Source organism: Rutilus rutilus (assembly GCF_951802725.1).
Source record: "Rutilus rutilus genome assembly, chromosome: 4".
NCBI classification, from domain to species: domain Eukaryota; kingdom Metazoa; phylum Chordata; class Actinopteri; order Cypriniformes; family Leuciscidae; genus Rutilus; species Rutilus rutilus.
This window is the reverse complement of record NC_140212.1, coordinates 1644788-1670768: the sequence shown is the minus strand read 5'-3', so window position 1 is coordinate 1670768 and position 25981 is coordinate 1644788. Positions and strand designations below refer to the sequence as shown.

Sequence of the window (25981 nt, the reverse complement as noted above, 5' to 3'; positions counted from 1 at the left end):
ATGTTGACTTGACAAAGTGTATCTGTCTGCCTGTCTATCAGATAGATGGATAGATAGACTGACGGATAGATAGATAGATAGATAGATAGATAGATAGATAGATAGATAGATAGATAGATAGATAGATAGATAGACAGACAGACAGATAGATAGACAATTGATAGACTGATAGATAGATAGATAGATAGATAGATAGATAGACAGACAGACAGATAGATAGACAATTGATAGATAGATAGATAGATGATAGATAGACTGACAGATAGATAGATAGATAGATAGATAGACAAGTGATAGATAGATAGATAGATAGACAAGTGATAGATAGATAGATAGACAATTGATAGATAGATAGATTTACATTTACATTTACATTTAGTCATTTAGCAGACGCTTTTATCCAAAGCGACTTACAAATCAGGACTAAATTAAGCGAGTCATCATGAAGAGGTAAAAGACAACAACAACGCAAGAAGTGTTCAGAATACGAAGTTCAGGCATTATTCAGAGTAGCATAAGCATGATAAGTGGGATTTTAAGGGAAAGGTTTTTTTTTTTTATTTTTTTTTTATGAGTTTAGGTGCTCATGGAAGAGATGGGTTTTCAGCTGTTTTTTGAATGTTGTCAGGGATTCAGCATTCCGGATGAGGGTGGGGAGAGTGTTCCACCAGCATGGAACTGTGAATGAGAATGATCTGGAAAGTGATCTTGTGGCTTTCTGTGATGGAACCACGAGACGTCGCTTGTTGATTGATCGTAGGCGTCTGGTGGGGATGTAGGCTCGTAGGAGTGAGTGAAGGTAGGAGGGAGCTGAGCCTGTGATAGATCTGTAAGCAAGCGTCAATGCCTTGAACTTGATGCGAGCAGCGAGAGGTAGCCAGTGCAGAGAGATTAACAGAGGGGTGACGTGGGCCCTCTTGGGCTCGTTGAAGACAAGACGAGCTGCAGCATTCTGGATCATCTGTAGAGGTTTGGTAGCACATGCTGGAAGTCCGGCCAGAAGAGCATTGCAGTAGTCAAGCCTAGAAATGACCAGGGCCTGGACGAGGAGTTGTGTTGCGTGCTCAGTTAGGAAAGGCCTGATCTTCCTGATGTTGTGCAGCGCAAACCTGCATGATCGAGCTGTCTTTGAAATGTGATCTGTGAAGGTCAGCTGGTCATCAAACGTTACTCCCAGATTTCTGACCGACCTTGATGGTGTGATTGATGATGAATCAAGCTGGATGGTGAAGTCGTGCTGTAGAGACGGATTGGCAGGGAGGACGAGCAGCTCAGTCTTTGCCAGGTTGAGCTGCAGGTGATGTTCCTTCATCCATGTGGAGATGTCTGCCAGACAGCTCGAGACCCGTGCAGCTACTGTGGGATCATCTGGTCGAAATGAGAGGAAGAATTGTGTGTCATCAGCATAGCAGTGGTAGGAGAAACCATGTGCCTGTATGATGTGTCCCAGTGATGTAGTGTAGATGGAGAAGAGGAGGGGACCGAGAACTGAACCCTGGGGAACCCCTGTGGTCAGTTGATGTGCTCTGGATACCTCGCCTCTCCATGCGACTTTGAAGGACCTACCTGTGAGATAGGATTCAAACCAGTCGAGTGAAGTTCCTGTGATGCCCAGTGATGAGAGGCTGGACATAAGGATCTGATGGTTCACGGTGTCGAAGGCAGCAGACAGATCAAGGAGAATGAGGAGTGAAGATTTGGAAGCAGCTTTTGCAATCCGTAGGGCTTCTGTGACCGACAGTAATGCAGTCTCAGTTGAATGCCCTTTCTTGAAGCCAGATTGGTTGACATCCAGCTGGTTGTTTAGAGACAAGAAGGATGTTACTTGGTTGAAAACAGCTCTTTCAAGTGTTTTTGCAATGAATGGTAGGAGAGAGATGGGTCTGTAATTCTCTACAAAAGATGTGTTTAGCGTTGGTTTTTTAAGCAGTGGAGTGACCCGAGCCTGCTTGAATGCTGTAGGGAAGGTGCCAGTATGGAGGGATGAGTTGATGATGTGTGTGAGTGCTGGTAGAAGTGTGGGAGAGATGGCTTGTAGAAGGTGTGAGGGGATGGGGTCTAGAGGGCAGGTGGTAGGGTGACTGGAGAGGAGAAGTGTAGATACTTCTTCCTCTGTTAGCGGCGAAAAGGAGGACAGAGGGGTATTGGCTGTGGAAGGGGTCGGTCTGGGTTCCTGTGTGTGTGGAGCTGAGAATTGACTGCTGATAGTTGTTGTTTTGTTGGTGAAGAAGTTTGCAAAATCATCGGCAGTTAAGGAGGAGGAGGGTGGTGGTGGAGGTGGACAGAGGAGTGAGTTGAATGTCTTGAAGAGTAGTCGTGCGTTGGAGGAGCTGTTGATCTTGTTGTGGAAATAAGAAGATTTTGCAGCATGAACATCAGCAGAAAAGGACGAGAGGAGAGATTTATACATACTCAGGTCAGATGAGTCTTTTGATTTGCGCCATTTCCTCTCTGCTGCCCTGAGTTCGGTCCGGTGTTCACGAAGAACCTCAGATAGCCAGGGGTTAGAAGGAGTAGCGCGTGCTGGCCTGGAGGAGAGAGGGCAGATATTGTCTAGAGTAGAGGTTAGTGTGGAGCATAGGGTATCCGTTGCAGTATTCACATCCAGAGATGAGAATTGTGAGGGTGGGGGAAGAGAAGAAGACACGGCAGAGGAGAGGTGGGAGGGGGAAAGTGAGCGTAGGTTTCGCCTGAGGGTGACTGGTGGTGGGGTTGGTGGCGCAGGGGTAGCGAGTTGTAGACTGAAGGTGATGAGGAAATGATCTGAAACATGGAGAGGCCTCACCAAAATGTTGTCTGTGATGCAGTTGCGTGTGTAGACCAGGTCCAGTTGGTTGCCTGATTTGTGAGTACCTGTGGTGATGAGTCGTTTGAGATCGAAGGAGGCTAGTAGAGAGGTGAAGTCTGTTGCATGTGGTTTTTCGAGATGAATGTTGAAGTCACCGAAGACTAGAAGTGGGGTGCCGTCCTCAGGGAAAGAGGACAGCAGCACATCCAGCTCCTCTACGAAGTTACCCAGCTGACCTGGGGGGCGATAAATTACTACAATATGGATCTTACTGGGAGTTGTAAGTGTGATAGCATGATATTCAAATGAATTGTTGTTGCATAGAGAAGAGAGCGCTGAGTATTTCCAATTGTTGGAAACGAGAAGCCCTGTCCCGCCACCCCTCCCAGACTGGCGAGGGGAGTGAGAAAAGGAGAAATTGCTAGAGAGAGCAGCGGGGGTTGCTGAGTCTTCAGGACGAATCCAGGTCTCAGTCAAGCCCAGGATACTGAGAGTAGAATGAGATGCAAAGGCTGGAATGAAGTCAGCTTTGTTGACTGCTGACTGACAATTCCATAGACCCACGGAAAGAGAGAGAGGAGTGTGTGAGGATGAGAGAATGGGACGCAGATTAGTAGTATCGCGCTGCCTTGTGCGCGTGATGAAAGGGCGTTGTCGAACGATAACAGGAATGTGTTGAAAACACATGCTGATTCGGGAGAAAGATAAGATAAGAAGTGGAAAGGGAAAAGGCGAATTTTAAGTGCCTTTCTGGTGTCCCTGCTCGGTGGAGTCGCGCAGGTAGAGTCGATGGTCTTTACCCGAGTCGGTCTTCACACGAGGAGGCTGAACACGAGAGCTGAACGCTTCCGCTGACGCTTCCGCGACAGCGCGCAAAATACACAGATATACAGAAGAATGCTTTCACCGCTTGAGTGAGTACAGCTGGTTCGGTCTTGCAATTAAGTGGATAACGCGATAATGGGCCAACTTTCGCTTTGAAAGTGCTAGGAGCAGAGGCTTAAAGTGCAAATTAGGCTTTAACAATAATAATTTTCACTCGCGGCTGTTTGTTTAATGTGGCAACGCGTCCAACTAAAATACACAATTATGTGAAGTTAAAAATATAAGGGAAGCTGAGAATCGAAGATGGGCTTACCTTGACTACAAAGCAACGCTGACAATAACAAGAGAGCAGAGTATTCCAGAAAGGAATAGATAGATAGATAGATAGACAAGTGATAGATAGATAGACAAGTGATAGATAGATAGATAGATAGATAGACAAGAGATAGATAGATAGATAGACAATTGATAGATAGATAGATAGATAGACAAGTGATAGATAGATAGATAGATAGATAGACAAGTGATAGATAGATAGATAGATAGATAGATAGATAGATAGATAGACAATTGATAGATAGATAGATAGATAGATAGATAGATAGATATAGATAGACAAGTGATATAGATAGATAGACAATTGATAGATAGATAGATAGATAGACAGACAGACAGATAGATAGATAGATAGATAGATACAGTAGATAGATAGATAGATAGATACAGTAGATAGATAGACAGACAAGTGATGGATGGATGGATGGATGGATAGACAGACAGTTAGATGGATAGACGGATAGACAAGTGATAGATGGATGAATGGATAGGCAGACAGTTAGATGGATAGATAGATAGATAGATAGATAGATAGATAGATAGATAGATAGATAGATAGACAAGTGATGGATGGATGGATGGATGGATATACAGACAGACAGTTAGATGGATGGATAGATAGATAGATAGATAGATAGATAGATAGACAAGTGATAGATGGATGGATGGATGGATGGATAGACAGACAGACAGACAGTTAGATGGATAGATAGATAGACAAGCGATGGATGGATGAATGGATAGACAGACAGTTAGATGGATAGATAGATAGATAGACAAGTGATAGATGGATGGATGGATGGATGGATGGATAGATAGACAGATGGATGGATAGATAGATAGATAGACAAGTGATAGATGGATGGATGGATAGACAGACAGTTAGATAGATAGATAGATAGATAGATAGACAAGTGATAGATGGATGGATGGATAGACAGACAGACAGTTAGATGGATAGATAGATAGATAGACAAGCGATGGATGGATGGATAGACAGACAGACAGTTAGATAGATAGATAGATAGATAGACAAGTGATAGATGGATTGATGGATGGATGGATGATAGACAGACAGTTAGATGGATAGACGGATAGATAGACAAGTGATGGATGGATGGATGGATAGATAGATAGATAGATAGATAGATAGATAGATAGATAGATAGATAGATAGATAGACAAGTGATAGATGGATGGATGGATGGATAGACAGATAGATAGATAGATAGACAAGTGATGGATGGATGGATAGACAGACAGACAGTTAGATGGATAGATAGATAGATAGATAGATAGATAGATAGATAGATAGATAGATAGACAAGTGATAGATGGATTGATGGATGGATGGATGATAGACAGACAGTTAGATGGATAGATAGATAGATAGATAGACAAGTGATAGATGGATGGATGGATGGATAGATAGACAGACAGAAGGATGGATAGATAGATAGATAGACAAGTGATAGATGGATGGATGGATAGACAGACAGTTAGATAGATAGATAGATAGACAAGTGATAGATGGATGGATGGATAGACAGACAGACAGTTAGATGGATAGATAGATAGATAGACAAGCGATGGATGGATGGATAGACAGACAGACAGTTAGATAGATAGATAGATAGATAGATAGATAGATAGATAGATAGATAGACAAGTGATAGATGGATTGATGGATGGATGATAGACAGACAGTTAGATGGATAGACGGATAGATAGACAAGTGATGGATGGATGGATAGATAGATAGATAGATAGACAAGTGATAGATGGATGGATGGATGGATAGACAGATAGATAGATAGATAGATAGACAAGTGATGGATGGATGGATAGACAGACAGACAGTTAGATGGATAGATAGATAGATAGATAGATAGATAGATAGACAAGTGATAGATGGATTGATGGATGGATGGATGATAGACAGACAGTTAGATGGATAGACGGATAGATAGACAAGTGATGGATGGATGGATGGATGGATGGATGGATGGATGGATGGATAGATAGATAGACAAGTGATAGATGGATGGATGGATGGATAGACAGACAGACAGTTAGATGGATAGATAGATAGACAAGCGATGGATGGATGAATGGATAGATAGACAGACGGATGGATGGATGGATAGATAGATAGATAGACAAGTGATAGATGGATGGATGGATAGACAGACAGATAGATAGATAGATAGATAGACAAGTGATAGATGGATGGATGGATGGACAGACAGACAGATGGATAGATAGATAGATAGACAAGCGATGGATGGATGGATAGACAGACAGACAGACAGTTAGATGGATAGATGATAGATAGACAAGTGATAGATGGATGGATGGATAGACAGATAGATAGATAGATAGATAGATAGATAGATAGATAGATAGATCTAAAGAATAAAGACTGCATTTCTAAAAACTTGGACAAATGCACTTTAAATTAGATTTTTGAAAGATGATCATCTTGTTATTAACCACAATATCTAAAGCCTAATAGACAGATGATGCTAATATCACCAGAAACAGACGTGCGTCATCATCCTTCTTTGTGTTGATTAATGTGAATGTGTGACTAGAGTTAGCATAGAGCGAGTGTTGCTATAGTATTCGGCGCGCGTCTGTCTGAATCTGTGTAGCGTCAGTAATTCAAGATTTCATTTGGTTTCATCAGACGCTGGAAGGGCCGTCGGACGGGTAACAGAAGCCGTATTCAGATCAGAGGTTTGAGTGACGCGACCTCGTGCACTCTGGGGTTTCCTCGGAAAGGAGGAGTGGAAAGAAAGAAAGAAAGATGGAGGGATGCAGATGGATGTGTAATATTCATGAACAGAAAATGAGGCGAGGAAGAAGAGACGTGAAACTGCAGGTGTTGAGAGTCTCTGACTGGCTGTATTAATATTTCACATGGAAGATATTGTCTTATGGTGTGTGTGTGTGTGTGTGTGTGTGTGTGTGAGGGAATCTTTTCTCTTGGTAGGATCACAGATGTATTTTCCAGCTGGTCTGATGACTTGATTACAGATGTTTTGTTTCAGAGCTTCCTTCTTCGAGGTTAGGGAATTTCTTGGCGGATTACGATACTTTTTGAGTTTTAACCTTTACAGCTGGAGTTTAATTACTGAACTAATTCAGTGGCAACAACACAACACAAGCTCTGTGTTCTCTCGATGTTGGCTAAACAGTAACATCTGTGTGCTTGCGGATACAATATGTTTCTGTGTTTTGTTTAGATTAAAAGGTTTGTTGCTTCTGGGCATAAACTTTTAACCCTGTAAAGCATATTTGATGCACTAAAAGCCTCTAAATTGATCAAACCTGTCGCACACATTCTCCTTCAGTCCTTCTGTCTCTGATTTACAGGTTAGACTTTGTATTTTTTTAGCAAGTTAAAGTCTTTTAGTATAATTGAACAAACGTCCTCCTTCAGCTCGAGTCTTTTTGCTGTGAAATCTTGATTTTTATCAAGTAAACGTAAGAATAACTTTGATATTGTACGTAATATTTCAAGCAGGTTTACTTAATTATCCATACGTTATTCATTATTAGAAAAATCTATGTCAAATATGATCAAGGATTATTTGTTCATCTGTCAATCATCATTGTATTGCATTGACTCGTATGTTTTAAAACTACAGAGCTTTGATCAAAACTTTATAATAAGACATATTGGCAGATATAGAGTGATGACTAATACTTATGTATTTTATTTAATAATCTGTTCGTTGATTACATTACAAGCGATCAGAATTTCATCGTACTTTTCATCCATATAAATATCAGCATATTTTTGCTCACTTTGATCCTCTGAATAAAACTGAACAGTTTTTTCCTCCATATTCTCACTATATCATACTTAATGAGCCATAAAAGCTTGATGTATAAAATATGATACTCGACTAAAAACAGTTTCATTTCCAAAAAAAATCACATTTTCACACTAATATTTAATATGTCAAGGTCAAAAACTGCTGGAAGACATCAGTAACTCTCTAATTTACAACCTTTGTGTTAGAATTAGTTTGATTTGACCATAAAATCAGTGTATAAAGTGTGTGTTGATGGATTTGAGACTGTGCGCGCGGGTGTTTGAGTTAGTGTTGCTGTTGGCCTGTTTGCAGACATAAGAATTGATTTATTTGTACCAGAGTAAAGCTGATTGTCAGTGTGTTCTCCGCTCGCGGCGTGGAAATAAATGCGTTTACACCAGACAATCTTCTCAGCGCAGCGACGACGTACAGTCAGAAAGACACGGTGTTTTACGCATTACCGCATCTCATTACCTCAATATCACTTTACCGTAGTGTGTCGAGGGAAACTTCAGTGAGTGAAAGACGGTGGGGTTTAATTTCACGCACCAGACAGAGAATTTATTCTGTTTCCTTTCATACTTTTATCCTTTCTTTCTTTCTTTCTGACTGACAGACGGACAGCTTTCTTTAGCTCTTTCTCTCTCTCTCTAACTCGTCCCTGAAATGACCTTGTGTTAATGAGTGTGTGATCACGAGTCAGTTGGGCTTTCAGCTCGCAGCAAAAACACAAACAATCCCTCCCTCCACACACACACACACACAGACACACATATATGCATTCAGTCTGTCGCTCTCACAGATACCATTAGCACGGCTCTAGTGGAAATAGAACGATAAAGAAAGAAAGAGAGAGAGAGAGGAGGTTAAAAAGAAAAACAAAGAGGGGAAAAGGTGGAATTAAGAACAGAAACCCCAAACTATTCCTCAGACTACAGGTACGTAACTCTAAACCTCCGTCTTGATGCTCAGAGCTGCTGTAATGTGAATTCAGGACTCGTTTAAAGCAAAACAAGAGATTTTTCTTTTACAAAAAGCTTCACGCTCGAGCAAATGCCACCTCAGATCCTGCGTCTCTCTCTCGTTATTTCTGGAGGATGAGAGGATGAGATAACTGCTGTTTTTCTGCTGTTTGAGGCCTTCGTGCGCTCAGCGACGGCCGACTTTACGCTGTCAGGCTCTTGTCAGGGTTTAAACCTCCTGAAATCTCTCCCTGTGTCGGGAGCACTGAGGTCAGCAGGTGTTGGTGACCCCGGAGTCTCTGCCTGGCACTGGCGGAATAAAACAATAACGCAAGTCGGAGTGTTTCTGCGGAGAGAGTGACTAAAAGTTATGAGCTGAATCTGGATGGACATGCATAACTATCAAATAATAACCTTATATTGTAATTATCACGAGCACTAGTAATCCGCTTAGCTGAATAAGTGATGATAACTGAGTGAGCACATATTGTAACGTACTATATGTATATCATTGCCATATGGACATTAATTTGACACATTCATCTCATAACAGAATACTTCTTAAATTATATTTGGATACATTTTCTGAAACAAAATTTATTGTGAAAAGCGCTAGACAAATAAACTGGAACTGAACTGAACTGAACTTTAATTTGAAATATTATATATTGCTTATAATATATGTTTTGCATTACAATAATAACAGATTATTTGGACATAATTGTCATAATTTAAAAAAAAAAAATTATTGATCCACAAAAGGCATTTTCTTTATTTAATTACTGTAATATTGTATTTTTGTATTACAGTAAAAAAAAAGTTTTATATTTCATGAAAAGTCATAATGATGCTAAAAAGGCATTTTCTTTATCGTAAAATTTATCTTTATTCTGGATGTTGATTTTCATTAGATTCTAATTACTGTATTATTGAGTTTTAGTTTTGTTTTAAATTGAAATAGTAAACATTTATATGTTTTTTTTTTTATATATATATAATCTAAAAAATACACAATGTTAATTTGGGAATATCTGATGATACTTAGAAATGTTTATTTTCTTTTGCTGCAAAATATAATCTATTTTCCCCCCTCTTGATTTTGGTGTGAAATACGACACGTTCCACGAGATTCACCTTTAAAGTTTTTCGTGGTTTTTTTCTTTTTCTTTTCATTTACGTGTCAGATGGGATGAAGCGAATGACATTCTCATTCAGGAAAGCGTGCATTTCCTGTTTAAACTTCAAAGCGTTTCCTTGGAAAAGCATTTTAACAGGGTTTGCTGTGGTCCACATTTTTATCTGTCCGGCCCAAATCTGTGTGTCTGTACATCCCCTCTGGGACGACAGGGGAGAGAGAGAGCTAAACGAAGAGTGTTTTACCTTCCTCCTTATCAACACACATCTCATGCTCCTCCCTTCTCTACAGTGACAGGTGAAAACCTCTGGAAATCTCAGCGGCTTACGTGTGTTGTTTTCTGTTGCCTTCTTTTGAAAGCACCTTGTGTGTGTGTGTGGGTGTATCGTCTACATTCAGACTTCCACGTATGGGGCATCTGTGTATGTGTGTGTGTGTGTTTTAGAGAGGCCGTTTTTTCCCAGGGTGGTGTGTGAAGTGGGTCGCTCCTGACTGGAATGAGAATAAGCGGGGTGCCGTGCGACCCGTGAGCTTTGAGCATCGGGCCTCAACGCCACTGCTGTTGCCATAGTTATCGGTTAACCTATCAGAACGAGTCCTGTTCAGATGAACAGCCACCAGCCACACACACACCGTCATCTCTCTTTTTCAGCCCGAGTTTAATGCAAGTGTTGACTCATGCGGCCGTTTGTACAGAAGTAGTTTTTCCCATTTCACTGCGCTGCTTTTCCATTGTTTTTCTATGCAAACGTGCAGGACGGACATGTCTGAGCCGGTTCACACACAGAACGTGTTTAAAAGAAATCAATACTGTTATTCAGCAAGGGTGCATTCGAATTGATCAAAAGTTACAGTAAATATTCTATTTTAAATAAATTAAATAGAACTTTCTATTCATCAAAGAATCCTGTTTTTTTTTTTTTTACTGTTTTCAAGATTGATAATAATAATTAATGTTTTTTTTTTATTTTTATTTTTTATTAGCATATTAAGAATTATTTCTGAAGAATCATGTGACACTGAAGAGTAATGATGCTGAGAATTAATCTTTGCATCACAGGAATAAATGAAAATTTAAAATATATTCAAATAGAAAACTGTTATTTTAAATTGTTATAATATTTAACAATATTACTGTTTTTTTGTTTTATTTTTAATCAAATAAATGCAGCCTTGGTGAGCATTAGAGACTTCTTTTAAAAACATTAAAAATCTTACCGATCTCAAAAAACGCTCAGTGGAGCGAAAAAGTAGTTTTTTAAAAGTGGAACATTTTTACTATGCTGTGTCATGAGTGAGACACTGGAAAAGACGCCCATCTACTGTGGGTTTACATAGAAAACCAATGGAAAAGCAGCGCAGTGGAATGGAAAAACACGTTCATGCAGTGTCTAGTTGAAGGTACGGTAGGCTAGCAATAGCGAGTTAGCTTTGAAAGCATGAGATCGTACCCTCCTTTCAGAGCGTCTCCGAAGCCAAGCCTCCTTCAAAACACATTAACGTGTTAGGAGCAAGCAAAAGCGCTACGAGAGACGGCATTAAACTACCTCATCATGTCTCAAAGCATGTAACATTACAATAATAATGAACATAAACTGCTTAAAGATGTCTGACCTGTACCACCTGACTGCTGCAGATTCATTTCACCGTTGATTGTGTTGCCATTCGAGTCACAAACTGCTCTGATTATAACGCCACAGGTTTCCATCTCTTCCAAATGACAGTAGTTATGGCGTGAACGCAGCATAAGCTGGTTGTTTTGGTTCAGGAGGAACCGTAAAAGGCGGATTCGTTTGCGCTGCTCTTTGACTGACGTCTGTCTAATGTGTGTGATGTCTGCGTGAAAACAGGTGACAGGTGTAGAAAAGCATTAATAAACAGATAAACAGAAATTTATTCCTGTGATCAAAGCTGAATTTTCAGCATCATTACTCCAGTCTTCAGTGTCACATGATCCTTCAGAAATCATTCTAATATGATGATTTGCCGCTCAAGAAACATTTCTGATTATTAAAAAAAGCTAAGTTGTTTTATTCAAAAAAATATATAAAACAATGTATTTAAAATGTATTATAAAAAGTTATGAAAAAAGGATACATGAGAAAAGATGCAGTGCAGGTCCTTTTACACCGAGGAGATAACTATAATAATAAAGTTTTATATATTAAAGAGTAGCAAAGTAAACACCACAACAATAACACTAATTACACAGAGGAACAAAATCAATGGAATCTCTTTCAGAACCAATAAAAACATTAACAGCCAATCAGAATCCATCGTGCGTTAAAGAGCTCAAGCATTTAAAGCGACAGGCGACATTTCTTGCAGGAGATGGTTATAATACACAGAACGTTATCGTGTGTTTGTGTGAACGCTAATTATCTTCATGGTTATCGTTCTTGTTGTGAGCGTGCGTTTAGTCAATATTGTTTTATTCTGTAATGAGAATATGCTGTCGATGCTTGAGCTTAACCTGAAACATCTTCATGTTCAGCACATACTAGCGAGGCGCTAATGAAAGAGATAGGGAAACTGCTCTGGGATCAGCCGACGTTGTCAGTGGAGATTAATCTCCCGTGAGTCTGGTTGGCTGTGTGGGAACTGGTGGTTATATAGACATCCGCTCACAAAAGCATGCTGGGTAGAGGTCCGGGGGGGTGGGCTGTACAATTTCTCTCTCTTCTGTTCGATTCCCTCTTTTCATTCGAGCAGCTTGAGGCCGCTTTCTCATACGTTGGGTCGCTAAGGTGCAGGAGGCCGATGGAGAATAACAGCCCTGCTTGTGTTAGGAACACACACACACACACACACACACACAGAGAGAGAGTTCAGATTCTCAGGAGGGTGTTCCATGGAAACACACACACACACACACACTCGATGATCCCTGGTGCTCTGTAGGGGAATATACGGGCCGCTTTCTGATTCCATTGACTCGATTGACCAAATGATGATGTAACTGGCTGTGTTACGAAACAAGCAACCGTTACACAACTTTTATTCTTAGTTTTGAGTAAATACAGTATAAACAGTGAAACATTATCAGAATGTAAAACAGCTGTTAGATACTGTAGTAAAGTGTCATTTATTCCTGTGATCAAAGCTGAATGTTCAGCATCATTACTCCAGTCTTCAGTGTCACATGATCCTTCAGAAATCACTCTAATATGAGGATTTGATGCTCAAGAAACAATTATGATTATTATCAATGTTGAAATCAGGATTCTTTGACGAACTAGAGTTCATAAGAAATATAAATCTTAATTCTTTACTGTTGCTTTTGATCAATTTAATGTTTTGTTCTTGCTGAATAAAAGTGTTAATTATAGATTTATAAATTTCTTTTGGACATTTGGACTTTGATCTATGTACTGTATTTCTTCATTTTTGTGATTTAATTAGTTATTAGCTTTTCATTGTAAGGCGGGTTCATCCTCACCTAAAACTTACTGAAAACCTATGCAATGTTAAGTAATTATACATGTTTGGTATCATTTGAAATGTCTCAGTGCGACTGGTACTCTCATTCCCAAAGAAGTAAAACAAAAGATGATGAAGTTTTTAAGAGTTTAGAGATAGCTCGCACACAGAGGAGGGCGTGACTTCCAGGCAAATGGCCTCCAGCTCTCAGAAGGTGTAAACTCTGAATGCTAATTCCCATTGTTAGCAAATGTTTCCATGTGAAAGAAGTTTCTGTCTTGGTCTGGGTGTATAATGAATTGCAACAAGAGGCTCGGGGCGATTTGTAACTCAAATTAGCCCGTGATGTGGAGTGTATGCAAAACACTTCGGATCATGTATTTTCTAATTTCAGGTTCGCATCTTCTCTCTTTATTCCAGAGCATTTGATGTTTTGTATTTATTATCTTTGAACTGATTATGAAATTGGCATGATACATTTACCTGACATAATGAATTGTTACATTTGATTTTATTCCGGCTGACTCTGAAATTGTTTTCCCAAGTAGATTAAATGGATTCGTATGTTCCCGCAAGTTTTGTGTCAGATTAGTGATGACTAATATTTGGCACTAGTTCAAGTGTACGTGTTTTGCAAAGACAAGAAGTGAATTTCCGTTTAGGCCAGCAAAAGTGCTCCTTGATCAACCTAAATCTGGGTCTGTCTTACCTCGGTTTTAATTTAATGTTACTTTAGATAAGTGTACGTGGGAAACCACGGCATGGCCAATCCAAAGCTATTATAAGACAAGTAAAGTTGGTTGACCTATATCTGTAGTAGTGGCCATACCTCTACTGAAGTAAACGTTACTTTAATTTCAAGTGTATGCAATCACGGGGGCGATACCAAAGTATCTTTGATTGTGTAAGCGTGAATGCGAGCGATCTCAGGTATATAGCCAGTTACCTCTGTTTGGTGACCGAAGATGGCGAGATTGTGATTGTGAGACACGCGTTAAACAAGGCTTCTGAGTGACATAGCTTCCTAATATGAATGAGTAAAATATAAGTAAAGAGTTAAATCAAACAATCAAATGTATTGCTAAACTATTATATAATTGACCAATAACCAATTGGCAATCTAACTTAAATTCGAGGTCGTGATAAAATGGAGTCAGATATAAAATGGACTCAGATAAAAGCTTAAATGGAATTAAATTACGTTGCCAGGCGGAAAGACAGTAACACACTGAGACCTTCACTCGTTCTGGCGGAAACCCCCATTTGGACCGATTAACGGGCTTACGTCATCAACTCACAAACCCCAGTTGGGGAAATCCTGTGATTGTCGTAAAATTGTAGAAAAAGTTTAGACCTGTTCACACCAAGTACGATGATGATAACTATAACAATGAAGTTTTAATAATTATAATTCTATGAGAATAGGGAAGTCCACATCACAACTATAATGACACAGACAAACAAGATCGTTGGAATCACTTTCAGAAAGTTTTTTCCCCTATAGACCTTATGCGCCAGAGAACGAGGGCGTCGCCAGAGAACGAGGGCGTTGCCAGAGAAACAGGGGCGTCGCCAGAGAACGAGGGCGTCGCCAGAGAAACGGGGGCGTCGCCAGAGAACGAGGGCGTCGCCATCTTTAGAATGTTGTCTTTTAACTTCAGTTTTTGCGGTCGCTCTGTATATTTCTATGGCGTTGCTGTCCAGGAGTAATTAGATTTTGAAGTGGATTTACTTAATGTAAAGTTAACGAAAGTTATCATGAGGATTTAAAGCAGATGACTTAACAAATGTCAGTCGACCGGGAAGATTTTAAAACGAGCCGTTCATTCATAAATATGCAAGATCGCTTGGAAGTCAAAAGACAACAAGAGCAGCGCTGAAAAGGGGCGGGGCTACATAAGGTCCATATGATTAAACACTGATAAAAACACTGACAGCCAATCAGAATCGAGCATTTAAAGCGGCAGACGACAAAACTGCAGCGCGCTTATAATAAACACATGTTATTGTCCATTGGTCTGGATGCTAATATAGTTATCATTCTTGTAAATTAACTTTTAAACAAGCGTTTTTGAGTTCATCTTGGTAATCAAAGGCAATCAAGTTTTCTGTTTATCCGAGATCTTTCAGATTGATAGTTTGACCGATAGATGGATGCAGGTCCAGCAGAACTAATGCTGTTGCAGGTCATTTAGACCCAATCGTCCATTTTTCTGTTATGGTGAAAGTCATTATGTGTTTTAATAGTCTGATTCTGGCTCTGCAAGCCTCTGATTGGCTGTTTTCTCCCCCGAGAGCGATAGACTGACTGAGAATAATGATCAGTTAATCCATGAAACTGCTTTTCCCAGCATGCACCATGCGATTGGCTCACCCTGTTGTAAAGTCTAAAGTGTCGTAAGCATTCGGAGCGGGAGATTATTGATCTCTGGACATGATCAGATGCGGGGTTGCACTGCATTCGTCTCACTCTCTCTCTCTCTGTTTTTCTGTTTGTCTGCGACTCCTTCCCAATCCCTGTGGGAGTGCTGGGTTGTTTGTGTTTGTCTAATGAAGTGAGATGATTGTCTCTCAGTATGAAGTCACCCGAGACTGAAAGAAAAGAAGCAGTGAGGTATGTGGAGTGATTGACAGATTGAGTGACTCAATGGCTGTTAATGAACACGCATCAATTTTGCTAAAAAAAACAAAACACAGATACCAGGAGAAAATGATCCAAAAGTAGAAGGCCAGAAGCATCACCGTTTGAAACATTAACATAAACATTAATCTCGAGACACATGATAATCTCAGTGCTGTCTATGAGAAACAAGTGATGAGAGTAAGAAATAATTAATAAATAAAGGGGACGTATTATGTCCTTTTCAGGCTCTACTAGATCAGGTTTTCCTGCTTGAATGTTGATTATTTTCCTCATATTCTCCATTGTTGCAGCTCCTCTCTTCCCAGTCTGTCAGTAACGCTCTGTTTAGTTCCTGTCTCTATGAAGCCCCTCCTTCTGAAAGCACACTGTGCTCTGATTGGTCGGCTGGAGCAGTGTGTTGTGATTGGTCGAGTGCTTCGAGTGTGTTTGGGAAATGTCCCGCCCCTTACTATAACCGCCAGTTTAACACACTACTAACTAACTCAACCAGGCCCCGCCCCTTTATTCTGCGCATTAATTATTTAAATGAGGAATATTGTGGCGTGTTCGTTCCCGGAAGAAACTCAAGACCACAATGGAGGCGTTTCAGGAGTTCAGAAACACTGATATAGAGAATAACTCTCTTTGGAGGGACTTTCATGCTCAAACAGCAACATTACACACTAAAGAAAGATGAACATGGAGAAAAAGCATAATAGGTCAATTTTAAAGATACTCTTTTATTTTATTTTATGGGTTTAAAAGAGACTCAGTGAAGCCCTTAAAAAATGACCCATGAAAACAGTTTTAACAGTGTTTCGCCATCAGCTCAGAGACAAACAGCACTTACTAATAATAACACACTATGGGCTGTGTCAGATCGATAGAGACTGTGTGTGTGTGTGTGTGTGTGTGTGTGTGAGTGTGTACCTGTTAACAGCTGGAGAGGGAGATGGAAAAGTTTGTTCCAAATTGAATTATTAAAGATGATGTGATGTTGTTAATCACAGTGATGGAGACGGAGAGGCCATTTCAGGAACGTAACGAAAGCCCACGAGACCAAGAGAAACCGGTATTGATTCGCGGCGCGAGTCAATAACAGAAAGAATGTTTTCATTTTCCCCGTGAAACGTCGGACGTGGAAAAACGTTCATTTGTTTAGGTGAGATGCTGGATGTGTTTTGCGGGTGTTTGAGAAGAAAACTGACCTTAAGTGTCTCAGGGTTGTTTTCCAGATCTCAAGCCAACATTCGCACTTAGAATTAGATTTCTGATTAATTTTAAAGGTTAGTTAGTGCTTCTAGTTAGTTGAAACAATCTGTTCTATGAAAGCTGCTGATAATGAGTGAGTCAGGGTTATTATCGTTTCATTAAAACTTAAGTTATTAAAAACATTTCTGTTAGATGAAAAAAATAAATAATATATACATATTAGTTGGAAAAACTTTTTGAAGCACTAAAATGATTTACTGGAAATAAAAACTAAAACTGAAAAAAAAAATTTTTAAATTAAACTTAAATAGCAGTATTTAAAATACAAACAAAAAACTAATAAAATGACAAAAGCACAAAACAAAATTACAAAAAATTAAACTAAAACAAAAACTTAGATAAAGATAAATAATAATAGCTAATTTAAAACTAAAATAACACTGGTGTGAGTAACCATCAAGCTCCAAAAAGACTATTACGTTATAATAAAAATAGTCCATGCAACTTATATTCTACATTTCAGGGCTCGCAAAATCGCCTTCCCGACGTCCCGGGGCTATTGTGTTTTCCAGTCGGGCTACCAAAATGCATAACCGGCCTGCCCGACGGGCTATTTGAAATAGTGTTCGCTTCAGTTTCATTATAATCAGATTCAGCGCGTTCTTCATCTTCAATCCGCAGCGGCGCAGAGCAGAGCGCACGTCAGAAATGTGTGTGTGTGTGTGTGTTCATCTGAGTCTCATTGGTCTGTCAATGTCAGAATATTTGAGATGACCAATCAAATCAAAGTAGGCGGGCTTTATGTTCACAAAATGCTGCAGAGCGCGAATTTGAGCAGAGCAACTGACGCTTCAGTTTACGGTCAAGTGCGAGATCAGATGTAAGTAGCTAAACTAAACATTTCATATTTGACAGCTTTTTTAGGTCATAAATGTGAAACGAATGACAAAAATAATCAGACAAACGAATATACTTTTGTCGAATTTCGCCATTTTGAACTGAAAATAGGCCTAACGTTATATAACGTGACTAATAATTAGTTTACTGTCATTGTGAGGGGACATTAGCAGAGCATTAACAAAGCCGTTTTCATGTTAGGCACAAGATTAATAATGAATGTGTACATGTTGAGAATTAATATACAATTTGTAGCCTTCAGTAAATTAAAAAAGTTCAGGTTTAGGTGGGGAAGAGACAGGGCAAGATGAAGAGACTGAGAGAAAAAGAAAGTGATGGATAAGAAGTGAGAGCAGGTATTGACACAATCTACTGCCCACTGACATTGTTTTAAAGCTATTTATTATCCTTTTTTGGCCTTCAAACGTCTTGAAATGGACATATCAGAGAAATAAAAAATTTGAACCCCCTAATAACCTTAAATGTACAAGCTATTTGATTATAAAGCCCTGTATTAGGAATAAGATCAATAATGAATGTGTACATACTGTAAATGAATTTAATAAACTTAGTTAGGCTACCTAGCTTTCCTAGTAGCTTTCAGTAAATTAATGCGTTTGAGAAAATTATTCATAAATCAACCTATCAGTTGACCCTAAGTTTACTTCCACTGACAGACAAAAATTAAAAGCCTATATCAGTCAGAGCTCAGCTTTAGGAGGGGAAGAAACAAAGCAAGAGAAAAACAAAGAGAATAGGAGTGTGATGCTGATGAGGAGAGAAAAATAATCAGCTGCCCACTTACATGGTTTTAAAGCTATTGTTATCCAATTTTTTTGGCCCTCAAAACATCTTAAAATGCACATATGTAGATCAGAGAAATCTAAATTTTCTCAGGGGTGCCCCTGAACCCCCCTCACTAGCCTACCTCACATTCGGGACCTCCGTGATGATAAAACACTGCCATCTGCATGTTAATGAAACTTAATAGTGAGCATTAGACCCTAAACTAAAGTGTTACTTTTTTATTTTATCATACCCTCATTGGGGGCTGAGCCACAGACACAGACTGATTCATGTTCCATACTGGTCACACACCTATCAGTTCAGTTAGAACCATATGCATATTTGTTGATATTTTGTGGTTTGAAAAAGTTTTTGATTCATTGTTTTGACTCCTAACCAATTTTCTACATTAATAAAATTGTCTTTTTATCTGGGCTAGTAAAATTCATTTCGGGCTACCAAAATCTGAAGAGTGCCTGCCCGAAGGGCTACCAGCGATTTTGAAATTTTGCGAGCCCTGCATTTTATGTAATAAATTATAAATAATATTAAACAAAATAAATGAAAAAGATAAAAATAAATAAATAAATTCTTTTTTTTTATTAAAACAGACAAAATAAATAAATTATAAAAATTAGATGTAAATAAATAAATAGATTAGATTTAAATAAATGAATAATAAAATAACAAATATAAAAAGAAAATATAAAAAAAAGGAATGATGAAAAATTTGATAAATAAATAATAAATACAAATGAAATTGATAAAAAATAAAGGAACAATGAAAAATTAGATGAAAATAAATAATAAAAAATACAAATGAAATTGATAAAAAATAAAGGAACGATGAAAAATTGGATGAAAACAAATGATCAAAATATAAATAAATAAAACGGATTTAAATAAATAATAGAAATAATATTAAAATATATAAATCACACTGTGTGTGGGCGTACATGAGATCATTATGATGGTGTCCATACGGGGGGTGTGCAGAGCGACGTGTGCGCCGTCTGTAATCTCAGCGCTAATAGGTTTCCGCACACTAATGGCCGACGCAGTGGGCCAGAATAAGTGTTTAATAGGGGTGTTCTGGCCTGGCTGACTCACACACACTCACTCTGGGCTTTAGAGCTCGTCGGGTGGGAGCGTAATGCACATCTAATCTTAAGAGCCTGTAGTGAACACAGATAATAATAGAGACGATGCTCTAATGTTACGGCCCACGTTTATTTTTTATTGTCTCTTTCTTTTCGCACAAACCTCTCGGAGGCCCTCGAGTCATTACGCCTGTCAGCGTCAGACACCCAATTAAAGAGCCCGAGTACATGAGATAAGGGTCCGGCCAACACTCCAGGGAAATTATGGATTATACCCAATCAGTTTGTGTGCTGATCTAATGGGCTTTTATATCATCAATACCTGGAGCACGTAAACACGTTATGATTGATCGAGTGTGGCTAAAGGAAGAGGTCGGCCAAGTTTCTGTCATCGTTTACTCGCCCTCATGTCTGCGCTGGACACAGATGTTTGGAGTTGCTCCGCTCCAGTTCAAAATGGCCGTCAAGCTGCAGAAAGATAATTCAATTAGAATAAAAAACATCAGTAGGACTTGTATTCAAAACTGGGGTCCAGGGATGCAAGAGACGGATGTCCATGGGGAAATTAAAGGGATGGTTCGGAGTAAAATCAACCTAGGGTCCTTTGCACCATGACCTCGAGCCACACACCCCCCAGAAGCCCCTCGGTCGAACATTGTTAAAGTTAGAGCTTATTTAGAGAAATCAGCCCAGAATGGCACTAAACTTCTACAGTAGTACAAACAGGTTCTGTACTCATAAAACGAGGCATTGGAAAGTTTATAAGTACATCAGGAGTTTATTTAAATAACACTTGTAAGTACCAGTTTGCAACAATTATTAGTTAATACTAAGCTGTCAACACGTCAGAAAAAATTATAAAAAATGCATCGCTTTCTGCAGGACTTTTACTTGCTTTTTCCAAATCACTGAAGTGACGTCGGTGTCCGGGTTAGCGGTAGCATGAGCCGTCAGGCAAGTGTTATTTAAATAAACTCCTGATGTACTTACAAACTTTCCAATGCCTGGTTTTATGAGTCCAGAACCTGTTTGTACTACTGTAGAAGTTTGGTGCCATTCTGGGCATTATTAGTGGAGTAATTTACCAGATACAGCCTTGGATCCATTAGCGCCTGCACTAAACCATCCGGCTGATTTCTCTAAATAAGCTCTAACTTCAATAATGTTCAACCAAGGGGAAATAAGGCTTCTGGGGGGTGTTTGGCTCGAGGTCATGGTGCAAAGAACCCTAGGTTGATTTTACTCCCTTTAAGAGAAAATCAGTGGTAAAAAAAAAAAAAAAAAAAATTATTAAATGATAAAAAAAACATTAAAATAAAGTAATATAAAATAAATAATGGCAATTTTGATTAAAACAAATAAATAATTAAAATATTTAAATAAATAAATAAAATTGATTTGAAATAAATGATAAATTATATTAAAATAAATATATTTAATTATTTAAAAAAATAATAAAAATTAAAAATAAATTATTAAAAAATAATAAATAAAAAAATAAATTCTTAGATTAGAATAGATAAATAATAAATATTTTTATAGAAACTAAATATTTTCCCAATTATATCTCACACATTTATAATATTATTTTTTCACCCTTTAAACTTCAGGATGAGGGTCCCTCGCATGAGGATCGTCAAAAATGGGGATCTGTGGCATATAAAAGATTGAAAACCATAGAAAAAAGAGGAGAAAAACAACAACAATTTGGTAACAAATTTAAAAATTAATAAATGATAATAAATAAATAAAAACATTAAAATAAATAATGACAATTTTGATTAAAACAAATAAATAATAAAAAAATATTTAAATAAATTATAAATTATATTAAAATAAATATATTTAATTATTTTAAAAAATTATATTAGAATAAATAATATAATAATTTTATAGAAACTAAATATTTTCCCAATTATATCTCACACATTTATAATAAAAAATTTTCACCTTTTAAACTTCAGGATTGAAAGATTCTCTCGCTTGAGGATGATCATATATGGGGATCTGTGGCATATAAAAGATTGAAAATCTTGTTCTATCCATATTCATATTCCAAGTCTTTTGAAGTCCTACAAGATTAAAGGACCAGAGCATTAGCGTTGATTTTAGCAAATAATGACTTCTGATTCCACAAAGTGATTGCGAAAGATGTGTGAATGTAGTGCATGAGTCATATGGACTACTCTCATTTTGCTTCATTGTGAATATTCTCCATTTCTTCAACAGAAGAAAGAAAGTCAGGTTTGGAAGGACTCGAGTAAATGACGACTTTAAAACAGGTCTTCACGTGGCTATTAATGAGCGGTCTTGGATTTAAAAAGTGGTGAGACGGATGGTATCACTAATCTGAAAGATTATAAGATCGGGATTAAAGTCGAGCTGTCTTGGCTGATATCTCCCCAAACAGACGCCGGCATTTGTCAAACGAGGAAGAGGAGGGTTTTAGGAAGGATAATCGGGGACACGTCCACCTACAAACACGACTGTAGTCGTTCACAAACAAACGTACGTCTGTAAATAAAGCACCGGCTTAAGTGTTATTTTCCCTCAAGAACGCCCTTAGGTTTCCCCTAAAGAACAAACCTCATTGGTTATTGTGCCTGAGCTTCCGAAACTGCCTGAATCATAGGGATTACTTTTATGTCTTTCAAGAAATGGACAGAAATGATGAGCGAATATTTCAAATATCTTTATTTGTTTCTAAAGATGAATGAAAGTCTTATTTTTTTCCATTTTTTTATTTATTTGGATGGGGGACAGTGCATATTAATGAACGTACAATAGAAATTGACGTAAATACGCCATAATATTATGGGTTTAGACCGACATGAGGGTGAGAATGACAGAACTTTCAGTTGTGAATAAATTAACAATTTGAGTTTCTGTCTCGTCTGGTCCTTCTCTTTCATATTCGGTGTTCTTTTTTGTTTTTCTTATCCATGTTATGCTGTTTTCGCTGTCGTGAAACACTTAACGGTTTCCCTTTAAGAGAACCGTTTAAGGGATTATATGCAACACCCTTAATTCATTCCTGAGGGGAAATCGTGCTTAAGTCTCGTACTTAAAGGTGCCGTTGGTGATTCTCTACAGAAACATTTTGTGTTTCCTCATATCCTGATTGCAATCACTATAAGCGGTCTAAATGTATTTTTAGAAATATATGTCGTCGGTGGAAGGCGTAAGACCATAAAATGTTCGTTCAATCGTATCGTTCGTTCCGAACGGTCCTATATTCACAGCAGCGCCATCTTTGATTTTTAATGGGATTGAAAGCGAGGCTGTGAGGGACAGACGTGCATCTCTTCAATGGGCTGTACTGTTATTTAATGTGTTTTTTGGATTGTTCTGCTCATGAAACACTGGAAAAATATCTTTCCAAGAGATTTCAGTTGACAAAAAACTCCCGACAATATAAGCCGTGGAAAATTGTAAGTAATCTAGGAGATTTATACAGCTTTATACAGCGGATGCCATTGGAAACACAGCAAGTCTGTCCCTCACAGCCTCACTTTCACACCTGTCTCTGAATAAGGTCTATAGCATGTGTTCCCTGTCAGTCAACGTGTGTTTGCATACACACTGCGCAGCCTGTTCACGCAGACGTCATCAGCGCGTTCGCAAACAACCGAGCTTTCCTTCTGAACCGACAACAAGTGTCACTGGCAAAGTGAAAATGATCTATATATCCTCATCAGAGCCAAACAGACTCTCATCTCATGCAAGAAATATTATTACACACTTGACAAGTTTTGCTAGCTAAACAAACCGAAAACGTGCTGCATCTAATTCTGTTTTTAAGAATGTGTTTACGTTTGGTATTGTAGTGTTACTCACTGTACTGTAAAGTTATCTCACCGGTGAATGACACATGATGTATTGCAGGAACGTTGTCTCCGGTCTTCTGGTCTGTGCGCGTTCATGCCTTCGGGAGGCGTGGCGTTGGACGGCGATTTGCAGGGAGGGACGTACGCTTTTACGCTATCAGGCTAAAGTTAGCATTTTCCCAGATGTCCTACTCCACCTTTAAGGGGAAACACATATGGTGCTTTATGCAACCGGGCACAGGAACCTGCTAAGCCCACGAGATGAATCGCGGTGGCCGGGAGTTCGGGTCATCAGAGCCTCCCACGGTTACGCCTGTTTTCTCTGCACACCTCTCTCTCTCAATCTCTCCGTTTTTAGACTTCTGACATGCAGCTGAAGTTAGAAGAACCTGCTGTGGGATAAAAACAATGACCTCGGCTTCACTGCGAGTGTGTTTGTGTGCGCGTTCAAAGCCCGCTGCCCCACGGAGACGGATGTTCTTTAAAGAGCCCACCCACTCTTTCTCTCCCTTTATGTCGCTCGCTTTCTTCTTCACACTTTCTCCAAGTGCTGACCAAAAATAACGCAACTCCTCCGTTAATATATAGCTGACTGTGAGAGTCCACCATCCCAAACAGTAGCAGGATATAAAACTTACAAAATGAAACTACTATCATGGTTTTTGGACATGCACCTTGATAATGTCGTATATATGTGTGTGTATATATATATATATATATATATATATATATGTATATATATATATCTTAGGGCTGTGCAACGATTAATCGCATCCAAAATAAAAGTTTGTGTTTGCATAATATATGTGTGTGTAATGTGTATAATTATAAATACACACACGCATGTATATGTTTAAGAAAAATGTGTTATTTATAAATATATATATATATATATATAGTATATGCATGCAAATATATACATGCATGTGTGTGTATTAATATATATACAAAATAATTATACACAGTACGCAATATATATATATTCTGCAGGCTGATGTGTCCTTAAAGCAACCTGATGATATTTACTACATGGCATAAGCTGATTGGTTCATGTCACATTTACATTTACACATTTGGCAGACGCTTTTATCCAAAGCGACTTACATTGCATTTCAAGGTACAAGCGCCAACGCTCTACTGTTTGAGCTACAGGAAAGCAAATGTCACATCTGCAGCCAATGAGCTTGCTGCTCAACATAAAGCCCTCCTCCTTCCCCAGCTCCACCTGTATTGATCTGTATCTGCATCATGTCTTCAGCAGCAGCAGCAGCAGCAGCATAGCAGATCTATACCAAATACATTAACATTATCATATCCATTACCAGGCTATACATTTTCAGAGAGTTATCATTTATGGTAATATAATGTTTTGTGCACGTGCACAGATAGCGTTCTCCAAGTATTATTTACATTATTATGTAAGTGTAATGCCATACTGATGTTTTTCGGGGGGTTTTGTTGGTATTATAGATTAGACTCGTTGACTTGCTAGTTGAGCTTAATAAAACTCTACCGAGGCCTGTGAGAAAAACTCTTACAATGTTTCTGAGAGCAATCAAACATAAAAATATGGGTCAGGCGAGCTCTGATGTCTGGAGGTGTTTGTGTGTGTATATATGTATGAGTGTGTGTGTGTGTGTACCTGGTATTCCCTACGTTATGGGGACCAAATCTCCCCACAAGGATAGTAATACCAGTTAATTTTGACCTCGTGACATTGTTTTGGACAGTATAAAAATAATTAAGTCTATGGGAAATCCTCATAATACATGAAAACTGTTTTTGTGTGTGTGTGTGTGTGTAGGCAAGAGGCTGACCAGAGCTGTTGGAAACAGCCTGACAAGCTCAATAAACATTGATAAGGACTGCATTTTTCATCTTAATTTCAGAAATTGTGTTTATTTCATACTTTTTTTTCTTCATAGATTGTGGGGTTTGAAATGAACGACGGTCTTAGGCCGACTGTTTCTGCTTGATTTAAGAAAACTGTCTGAGAGGCCTCAGGGTTTAGTCTTAAAACCCTTGCCTTCAGCGTTGCTATGGATATAAAGTATGTTAAAAATGGACAGGCGATTCTGTCTGCTGCCTTTGGGGATTTATTACGCCTGCAGAGGGCGCTGTGCCTTCAACGCCACTGGATCAGCATGCCAGCTGTTTAAAACACTAGCAGCACCTGCAAGATAATCATAAATACACCAAATATTGTGACATGACCGTGTAGTCAATGAGTGAATGGTTGTTCAGCG

General features: G+C 38.7%; 2 protein-coding genes across 2 annotated transcripts in view; one reads left to right on the top strand and one right to left on the bottom strand.

The window, feature by feature from the left end:
• Positions 1-261: 261 nt before the first annotated feature.
• On the bottom strand, positions 262-2492 carry LOC311288943 (uncharacterized protein). Its single transcript, XM_084406634.1, has 3 exons — positions 2413-2492; positions 1567-1795; positions 262-1368 (listed from the first exon to the last, which is right to left on the bottom strand). Exons 2-3 carry the CDS (start codon positions 1631-1633, stop codon positions 569-571), a joined length of 867 nt encoding a protein of 288 aa, XP_084262760.1. The 5' UTR covers positions 1634-1795; positions 2413-2492; the 3' UTR covers positions 262-568.
• Positions 2493-8516: 6024 nt separating this feature from the next.
• ptn (pleiotrophin) overlaps positions 8517-25981 on the top strand; it is a 38608-nt gene continuing 21143 nt past the window's right edge. Inside the window, exon 1 of the mRNA XM_084407280.1 lies at positions 8517-8711. The gene's annotated coding sequence lies outside the window, so the exon portion shown is untranslated. The remainder of the gene's footprint in view (positions 8712-25981) is intronic.